Source organism: Drosophila tropicalis, unplaced genomic scaffold, assembly GCF_018151085.1.
Source record: "Drosophila tropicalis isolate 14030-0801.00 unplaced genomic scaffold, ASM1815108v1 contig_1009, whole genome shotgun sequence".
In the NCBI taxonomy this organism is placed as follows: Eukaryota; Metazoa; Arthropoda; class Insecta; order Diptera; family Drosophilidae; genus Drosophila; species Drosophila tropicalis.
In genome coordinates this window covers 173,094-182,745 of record NW_027172367.1, presented here as the reverse complement: position 1 = coordinate 182,745, position 9,652 = coordinate 173,094, and the positions used below count along the sequence as shown (strand labels likewise).

Genomic DNA, 9,652 nt, shown 5'->3' with positions numbered 1-9,652 from the left:
TAATATGTGCGAAAGAAACGTGTATCGGCGGTCTGGACAGTAGTCCAGCGATTTCTGTTGAATCACCGTGAATAATTTGCATTGCATACGAAATGAACGTGAATTACAGGGTGTGTTTGAGCTGTCCACTTAACTTCGATTCGTTTTGTTGGTAGGCTTGTCACAGTGACGTTCCTTCCAGCCAGGTGTAGGTGGAGTTCCGCCCATAGAAAATATCTCGAAAATGAATGTGATTAATACGACTAAAAAGTATCCACCTGTTCCACCAGTCAAAGCTTTAATGGGTCAAATATTTTTAATTCGAATATAAGATATTGCATATTTTAAGATAGTTCGGATAAAGATGCCATTTAGCTCCCACAGGACTGATCGGTGATGGAGAAATTTGTACTAAGAATATTTGTTAAACTTATCATCTAAATTATTTAAATTTTTTATGCTATTATGACCCAAATATTTGATTACCAGATGAACATACTAAGCTACATATAATTCTGCCTGATTTAGACTAAATCAGATGACTATCCCATTAAGCTGCGGCTCGTGTGCTCAAACTTAAGATGTGAATTAGAAATCAGGAATTTTCCAAAGACTTGCAGGGACACACACAATTTCCCACCAAAGTACAAAGGGTTGACAACCATTTGGAAAAGTTATAAACAAAGAGAAAAGCCCTTCAAGCGGATATATCCAATACTTATTAAACATGTCAAAAAATACATTCCTAATAAGAACTTCTATAAATGATATGAAATATTAGCAAATTGTTTCATGGCGCAAAAATGTATAATTATAGGTTTTTCTTGCCTTTCTGTAGATCAGATATGGCAGTTCTTTTCATGCAGATACCACTAATACATAAAGTCATGTTAACTAGAAACGTGAAATTAAGATTTGTCAGGTAAATCCTAACCTTCCTTTTGTCCTTTTCAAAGTCCACTCCAGTACTTTCCTATATCTCGAACTTGCTCAAAATGCCCTTGAAAATGAGAACTAATTTTTAGTGAGATTTTTTAACAAGTGAGCGGTTCAATGTACTCAAAGAATCATATTTAAATATTGAAAAAATTGACAGAAAAGTGAAAGCGCCTGGCAAGTGCTTGACATGGACATGCAACTAAATGCAGTGGAGCAGTCAGCAGGAGATGAACGAGGGGGGGCAGTAGAAGGTTCTGACACACATGCAACAAACTAACGGCTTGGGTTTCATAGTATATAGATATATGAATGTTTCAGTGTTTTTTTTTTTTTTCAAATTTTGCATGCTGAACATGGAAAGCACAGACCAAAAAGCTTACAGAAGCGTAACGAACGAGACGGAAAGAGAGCGATATATGGGGGGAGAGAGAGAGAGAGGGCTGTCAGCCGTGGGTCACAGGTTCTCTAGTCGGAACGTGCTGTGGGTAAAATTTATAATATTCTATTAGTTCCACGACCCGAGCAGCCCAGAGACCAGTTCACCAGCTAACCAGCCAACCAGTCAACGAGTCGAACCGACCCAGCCCGGACTGTGGCAGCGCAGTTAGCGCAGATAATACATCCGTTTCCGGTTAAGCCCATATTTTTGTGTCATTTACTGAGCAACCAGCAGTGAGATAGAGGACAGGAGGGGTCAGCAAAGAGGAGCATTCACGTACATATGTATGTACATAAGTAGGAGTGGAACAGACAGTCGCAGATGCTGATGGCTAGACATACGGAGATTGGAGACCACGGGCCACAATAATAATGCCAGTGACATGTCAGCTAACAAGTAGAAGTTAGGTAGAAAGAGAGAGTGATAGGGGCAGTTGGGGAAGCTAAGCGGATAGAGGGAGAGATAGAAATGGGCACGGGTCTGTGGCATCAAGTGATGCGACAAGTGCAATGCAGTGCAGTGCAGTTGCCGTGCAATGCTGGAGCGGAATCGTCAACGCTTCCGCATATTTCTCATTTCCACAATTAAACATTTGTTGGGGTTGGGATTGAAATTGGGATTGGAACTGAAGCTCGAGCTGGGATTGTTGGGGTTAGAGAGGTTTTTGGAGTCGTTTCTTAGATAAATCACAGCTAAAGCAATTAATAATACATTTTTGGGGGAGAGTTATGGTCGTTCTTGTTGCCGTTTGTTGGGGGCGGCGTGGCGTCTGCCAATTTGCTGCATCTGGAAAACGGAAGCTCAAATGGAGCTTGGCAAGTCTCTAGGAAAGCCTCATCTCATCGTTGTGTAATTATGTTCGCCTCAACTGCCAGACGGAAGTCGACTGTTGTCTGTGTATTTGTATCTGTATCTGTGTGTGTGTTTTGCATGGCTTTTTCTCTTCCTTCTATCTGTTTCACAGTGTCGCCCATTCTTATCTCAGTCATTAATGAGCATGTGTATTGCGGTTGTCCAGCTGTTCTCCAGGAATTATTGTGTAACACTGAACAAATAGGAAGAAACTTTTTCCAAAAAATGCAAAAAACATCTTGTTTTTAACCAAAAAGCTGTGCAAACAGAAGGCACACCACACCTACTGAGTAGACATTCCACAAGACGTGTTTTATAGACACGACGAGCCTTTCAAAAAAATACTGTATTATGTCTTCCTCCTTTGGCTAAAAATATTTAACCTGGGTAAAGTCTTTTAATGCTAAAATGGAGAGAGCCACAAATTTGGGGGACATTTGATCTCTTTGAACCTATGTATACGTCTTATGTCTTATACTTACGATATTTTAGTGCCTAGACAATTCTTTTCAAGTTGTAATTAAATTAATTCCAATGTCAACCAACCTAAAAGAGTTAACAATTTGATTGAGAAATTCCTTTGAGAAGGGCAGAGCGGTTTAGCCCGAATCGATAGAAATGTGTAACTCCTAGTTGGCAGCTGCTGCATCCTTGTCTGCATTTGCATGTCTTTAGAAGGATCAAGATTCTGGGATCACGCATAGCCAGACAGCTGATTGAGATTGAGTCATTCCCCGCAACAGAGAGACAATGGTTGTTGGGTTCTGTGAAAGTGATCATGATCGAGGCCGCAGATGAGATACTATTTTACTGTCTTTGTGCTGTATCCTTTGCGTGGCAGTCAAGCGATCAGCAAAATAACAACAAACAATGTAAGAGAAAAGGAATAAGGGAGAAAGGAGTAAGAATCCTTTTGTGCATGTTTTTGTTAGCTTTGATCGCTGCTACTTAGCATTTTCCCTATTGTGGCATATATTTTTCGGTTTATTCTCTTGTTGCTGATGATCTCGCACATGCTTCACTGAACTTGAGCCCGATATTGGGGTGATTTCTGACAATCCTCAAATGCATATACAAGCAAATTGGCTGTAGTGAAATAATTTTCGATAATTCTAAGGACGTTCTTAATATTCGTGTTGAAATTAACAACGTCCTGTAAGGCAGAAAAAACTATCAAAGAGGTCCTGAGAGGAATCTTTAAACTAACCGCTCATAGTTTATAATTTAACTTTAACAACTTAATAAAATACTCACAAACATGTAAACTCATTGATGGCATCGAAACAAGTATACAAACTAGAATAAGAACGCATTGTAAAAAATCATAGTTGCCTTTATTGCCACAAGGAGCTGTTACCACTGCCATGCCCACATACTGTAATAAATGGAAGCGAAGAACATTAGGAAATGTACGTAAACTGACACGGCAAAGTTGATGTATTCCTTGGAGGGCACTGGAAATCGTCGGCCATGGGTAATCTGTGAATGGTAAATGGATGTTGGGACCAGGAAGACAGCCAACAGTAGGAAGAATAGCGTTTTGTACTTAGGCTGATCCGTCACAAGAAAAAGAGTCAGTAGAATGATACTCATCACCATGAAAAAAATCAGAGATAGGAAGACTGTGATCTCACCAGGCAGAACCACCTTAGGCACCCATGCGCCTAGAAAGTAGCAGAAAACTAAAACCGCCAGAGCCACCAACATGGTAAGGCAGATGTGCTCCAGCGAGCGTTCGGGCATCATAAGGACAATTCCCATGGCAGCCGTCTGCACGAAAAGCCAACCCAATATGCAACTGAATGCGACATTTTGGCGGAACTGCGCGAAAATGGTGAATACAACGAGTACTGCGAGCGAGCAGACGAGAGAGATGAATCCGCCTATTATATAGTTGCTGTCCTGTTTCAACACATACGAAAGGATCATCCACTGCCAGGCTGTGACCACAATGAATAGACCGGCTGTCATATAGCATCGTCTCATAAAAAGCACCACCTCTTCAGCCCGGTCATTGCCTGCGTCCGATGGGGCTTGGACATTCTGGACGACAAAGAGCGGCTGGGGCTGGGGTCGACGCTGTTGGTTTTCCTCGACTCTTTGCTGTAGAATCTGGAGTTGGGTTGGCCTTGGAAAGTGATACAGCGGCATGCCCGGTTGCAGCTCGGATCTAAACATATTTATAAAATGGGTTAATAACTACAAATTTTGACAATTTGATCAAAGCACTTCTTAGGTTAGGTTCGGCCAAGAAAGAGCTTCTTTCCGGAACTAAAATCAGCAAGGAAATTCTATTTGGAACAAATCCTAAATATCTTGGGTATTTCGTAGTTCATTTGCTCACTTACATCTTTATTGCGACCCACAGTTATTAGCTTTCTGACTTTATAACATTAAGGTGAAGCAAATTGGCCATGTCACAATTGTCAGTTAATACACGAAGATTTTTATTTGTTCGATGTCAAGATCACCTACATTACGCGAGAGAGATGATAATACGCAGACAGTCCCCGAAAATGATCCCGAAGAGGAACTTACAACATTCATCCACAGCATATACCACTATGGGCTTGGTTTTATAACTCTAACTGTCTTGGTGTGGGTTTTCATCTCGGCGGCGAGCATCAATATGTCCAAGCTCCTGCCGGTACCGCCCTACGCTCTTGTCATTGTAATTTTTATCATAATGGTAGTGCTAAACTGCATACCGAAAGCCGCCTACTGTACGCCCTGCAATTGGATTTTGGCCGCCGTTGTATTACTATGTACGATTGTAGCTGGCGGTTGCCTAGTCTACTCTTTCACTTTGCTCACTGTGGTGCTGATGGTAGTGCTGACTACAGTCCTGGTGTTGATATTAAATTTCTCCGGAGCCAAGTGCCCGCAGGAGCTTCTGCCGGGCGGAGTCTGCTCCACTTGTCTAATGATTATCCTTCTGGTATTCCTCATTGTCGTTGGTATCGTTCAGCTATTTACGAGCAGTCGATTTGCTCTTCATGCCTTCATGATCACGCTGTTTGTCATGCTCATTGTGGCCATTCCCATACAGGCTCAATTCAATCATGGGCGGATGACAATTGTCGAGGTAGTTCCAAAGCATCATTTGATTATCTGCATTCTTACCCTGTACTTGCATTCTATCATATTCTTTTGTTGTTTGTGTTACCTAACTACTATTGGTGATGCCGAAGAGGAAAACTATACGCCGTGAAAGTGGCTAAGAATATTACAGACATACATAATTCATATCGAAGCCTGACCTAATACGATATCCTTTTTCTTTTTAACTCCTGCGAGTTTGCTGTAATATCTATCGAATTTATTTAGACATTTTTCCATTATTTGGATTTTATTGTCAACGAAAATATCAAAACCGAAATTTTATTGTTTTTGTTGTGACAAGATGTCACAACCACCGCAACGGCGCAATCTGCAGTATCGATGGGCGGGAGAAGGCGGACGCAATCCCCAGGATGTGGAGCAGCAGGAAGAAGTTATAATTCTTATCACTCCGGAAACGATGCGCTTGTTTATAAGAAATGTCTACTTCGTTGCCATAGTGTTTGTTATGCTCTCTGCCATAACGTGGATTGTTGCCTCAGGGACCCAGTTCAGTGTGACCCAGGCGTGGACAGTGCCCGCTTATGTTTGGATCATCTGCGCCTTTGTCTGCATGTCGATACTCTGCTGTTGTCCCATGACTCGCTTTATCTTTCCCATCAACTGGATTATCACGGTGCTGTTGGTTATATTTATAACGATCTACGGAATGTACTTGCAAGAGTCTGTGCCTTTTTCCGCTTTGCTGGTATCCTTGGCAATTGCTTTCGTACTGATGATATTGTTGCACGTATGTGGCGCTTTTTGTCCACAAATACTCTTGCCCAATCTCATTTGTACGGGATGCACTGTGCTACTGGGATTCGTGGTACTTTTCGTACTCGGCATTATCTACTTGGTCAATAAGAGGTTGGACATTCTCTTGGGATTCTGCGTGCTGCTATTTATTATGGTAATCGTATTGGTTCCCTTTCATGCCCAGCTCATACACGGTCGATTCGAGTTCGTTCCTATTCACGATGCTCTCGGCTGTGCGGAAAACTTCTACGTCCATTTCGTTCTCCTACTATATTGCCTGTGCTACTTCTATGCATTTGACAACTATTATCTATTATGAGAGTACCACCTTACCAACGAGCAGCACTGCCTCGCGGTAATTAAACCAAAAGATTAACGAAATTATCAACAAATTTTGTTTGTGTTATTTGTCAATTAACTATGACTGTTTTGTATTTATCTCTTTGATTCTGAGTCTCATTATGTATCGAGACTCTGATCCGGAAGTTCGAGTGTACGGAGTGCCCCAAGATGAACATATAAGCCACACCCTTCGTGTCTATGCTTTGGCAGTGCTCTTCGCCCTTGTGGCACTAATCCAGTGGATCATTGTGGGTGTGTTCCTTAAAACAGAAGGGTTGCAACGAATGCCAAAAGATCTATACGGATGGTGGCTCATTTGCACTTTCATTGGCATTTCGACGTTGGCCTGGACAGCAACGGGACGCAAGTTTCCCATAAACGTACTCTTAATTGCCACAATTGTTGAGGGCTCTAGCATCTATATCCTCATGGAACAGCAGCACACGTCGGGAGTTTTGCCAAATTTCTATATCAACGTCATAGTCGTCGCTTTGGTAGTGGGCTCATGCTTTTGGGGTGCCTACTTTCCCATGCGTTTGGTGCCCGGCGATCTGCTGCTCAGTCTGCTGGTGGCCGTGGCCAACATCTTGATTATTGCATTTTTTGTCAATTCCTATTTCATACACAACATGTCCTTCTACACATTGGTAAGAAACTACTTTGCTCTGGTCGCTGTCAGCATGGTGATGTACACGGCCACAATCATACATGATCGGCAATTCGATGTTCCCAAAAACGAGTACCTCTTCCTGAGCGTCCTTTTGTTCTTTGCCTACATGATACTACAGGAGCGCATCTTAGCCCTGTCCCTGCAGCACTATGATTTGGGTTGCGACTCCATTATTTGAGCTAATCAATATATCTTCATACATTTCTCATAAAATAAAATAAAAGAACTCAAGGCAAACTATGTATGACTTAAACTTAAAGTTCTTTATTTACAAATCATATGTCAATCAATCAGCACTTTAAATACATTTCCATTATTCATTATCGTCCTTCGATTTAGATAGAGGGATACAACAAATCTTGGTGATATCTTTGAAATTTTTGGCAGATGTCGTTGGGGTTTGCAATTTGGAAGAATCTTGTACCTCCAGCTACCTTAATGACTGACTGACAGTGAAACGTGTGCCAATTGTCGTTGCTGGGCGGTGGGTGTGTGATATAGTCCGGGCATTCATTCACTTAGTTACTTGAATGATTCAGCCGGACATAGGAATGTGGTTAAATCATTCCAAAAATTATTTCAATAAAATAAACAAATAAGTATAGAGAGATACATATATACGTATGTACATGTGTACATTTGTATACCTTTATTCCTTTTGTTTAATATTTACCATCTGTTGCTCGTGACTTGGGCTTGTCGGTGCAAACTGTTTAAATATAACAATAAGAAACGAACGAAACGTTTCCCAAAAGTAAACTTCCCGATTACGAAATTAACAAACTGGATAAATATGAATATCGATGCAAAGACCACTTTTAAAATTACTTGAGTGCCTTGTCTCCAGGACATTGCAACCCTCAGTGGGTCCTTTTTCGTTTAGCGAATAAGACAATCGCCCATCGATTTAAACTGGATTAAACGGGAACAGAAGAAAAAGTAACTATAGTACTTATAGAAAATTTACATAAAGTATCTCTTTCTTCGTCTTGGGATGCACCGCTAAGCTGGGTGGCGTAACTGAAGCCGTTCTTCCTACTGGAATCCAAACAGGATTCAATTAAAAGAACTCGCCGCTGTCCAACGCAAACAAAGAGACAGCTGCGCCCAAAAAAAAACACACATCTAGACTGGAAGACAAAGGATGCCAAGGCGTTTGCTGCGCGCGTAACAATGCGCGATCCACTTAAGGTCCAAGCGAGGCGAAAGGAAACTCGTTATGAGTCACACAAATCTCAGGCTACGGGTATGCCTGTCCATCTAGGTTTGCCTTCTGCTATCAGTGGAAGATACCCACACCCAACCCTTTTTTGTTTCAACGTCGCGGTCAGTCGCGAAAACAATCGACGGGCATAAATGCTTACTACGGCGGCAGCGTCGACCCAAGACGTCAAGGATGATGATGGCGATGACGATGATCAGATCAGGGGTGTAACAATTGCAGCAGCTTTCTATCGAAGCATCTGAAGCTGATCTAGTTACTTGGCAGGAAAAATGAAAATCGTGGGAAATTTTCACGAAAAAGCGCCGCATATCGAATGCAATTAAACGTCCGCGACTCGCGGTGGTTAGCGCGTTACCTTGCTACCTACCTTCTTCCATAGCTGCTGCATAGTTACACACAGGCCACCACCACCGTTTGGTCATCGCCGTCAGGGGGGTTGGAAAAACTTGCGCTATTTTCTGTAATTTTCACCCCGAAAAACGGAATTATGAAAATGCTAAATGTAAAAAATAAAGGTAGAATATTTACGCGCTTGTTGCGTGGTCAGAAATTGCTTTTGTGATTTACCTTTCCGGTGACAAAATGCGGAAGTATGGAAGTATCGTGTAAGTCGAGCCGACTCGAGTTGCGTCGGGGTGTGGAGCTGGACCGCCTCCCCTTAGAACCAACTCTGCTAACGACTTTTGGCGTGGGAAAATAGGCAATCGAAAGCATTTTGGTTTAATTAAATGCAACGAAATGTGTCAGAGTCAGAGCCAAGTTTGATTTGTTGCGAGATAACTGGTAATTTGGCGGTTAGGTGGTGGAATGTCATTCACTCGAACCATAATTTGAGTAGATCTTCTAATATTACATATCTACATATATACATATATGTATGTATAACATGTCGACTATACTAAAAGTGACTCTTGCCAGATAGTGTACTTGAAAATCTCGCCTAACCGCAATTCAATCTGTTAATAATTATGTGAAGTATTCCGCGTGAAATTCGCTTAATCTTCGGGCTACCCAGTGCCATGACACAAAGTCTTCATATATCATTCATAAGAAGGTTGGCATAACTCAGAGCTTAAGATTTGCAGAGCGTCTGTTACGACCTCGTTGAAAGTTCCTTTCACGTTCTCTCCGAAACAGTTGACAAAGTGCCGCCTGCAAGTAGGTCCTCCTCACGAACTGCCCCAGCATCAACATTTCAATGAACCAACCAGCCTTCGGCATATTCAACACCAACTGCGTTCTAAAGCTTAATGCGAAATAATTACAACTTGTTCGCACATCATTCACGAAGTGAACAAAAAATTATCTGTCAGCTCCATCGTCGTCGTCCCCTTTATTTGTTTGCCCA

General features: G+C 41.9%; 4 protein-coding genes across 4 annotated transcripts; 3 read left to right on the top strand and 1 right to left on the bottom strand.

Moving 5' to 3' along the window:
• Positions 1-3,521: 3,521 nt before the first annotated feature.
• Positions 3,522-4,446, bottom strand: LOC137587031 (uncharacterized). Its single transcript, XM_068303272.1, has one exon. The coding sequence runs from the start codon at positions 4,385-4,387 to the stop codon at positions 3,563-3,565; it is 825 nt and encodes a 274-aa protein (XP_068159373.1). The 5' UTR covers positions 4,388-4,446; the 3' UTR covers positions 3,522-3,562.
• Positions 4,447-4,659: 213 nt separating this feature from the next.
• Positions 4,660-5,438, top strand: LOC137579813 (uncharacterized). Its single transcript, XM_068293660.1, has one exon. It carries the CDS (start codon positions 4,668-4,670, stop codon positions 5,418-5,420), a length of 753 nt encoding a protein of 250 aa, XP_068149761.1. The 5' UTR covers positions 4,660-4,667; the 3' UTR covers positions 5,421-5,438.
• Positions 5,439-5,459: 21 nt separating this feature from the next.
• Positions 5,460-6,415, top strand: LOC137579882 (uncharacterized). Its single transcript, XM_068293785.1, has one exon. It carries the CDS (start codon positions 5,613-5,615, stop codon positions 6,384-6,386), a length of 774 nt encoding a protein of 257 aa, XP_068149886.1. The 5' UTR covers positions 5,460-5,612; the 3' UTR covers positions 6,387-6,415.
• A 31-nt stretch (positions 6,416-6,446) lies between these two features.
• LOC137586769 (uncharacterized) lies at positions 6,447-7,257 on the top strand. The gene has a single exon (XM_068302927.1). It carries the CDS (start codon positions 6,529-6,531, stop codon positions 7,255-7,257), a length of 729 nt encoding a protein of 242 aa, XP_068159028.1. The 5' UTR covers positions 6,447-6,528.
• Positions 7,258-9,652: the final 2,395 nt, after the last annotated feature.

Bases quoted from the DNA above. Each gene is read 5' to 3' on its own strand.
- LOC137587031 (XM_068303272.1), bottom strand. From the start codon at position 4,387: ATGTTTAGATCCGAGCTGCAACCGGGCATGCCGCTGTATCACTTTCCA.
- LOC137579813 (XM_068293660.1), top strand. From the start codon at position 4,668: ATGTCAAGATCACCTACATTACGCGAGAGAGATGATAATACGCAGACA.
- LOC137579882 (XM_068293785.1), top strand. From the start codon at position 5,613: ATGTCACAACCACCGCAACGGCGCAATCTGCAGTATCGATGGGCGGGA.
- LOC137586769 (XM_068302927.1), top strand. From the start codon at position 6,529: ATGTATCGAGACTCTGATCCGGAAGTTCGAGTGTACGGAGTGCCCCAA.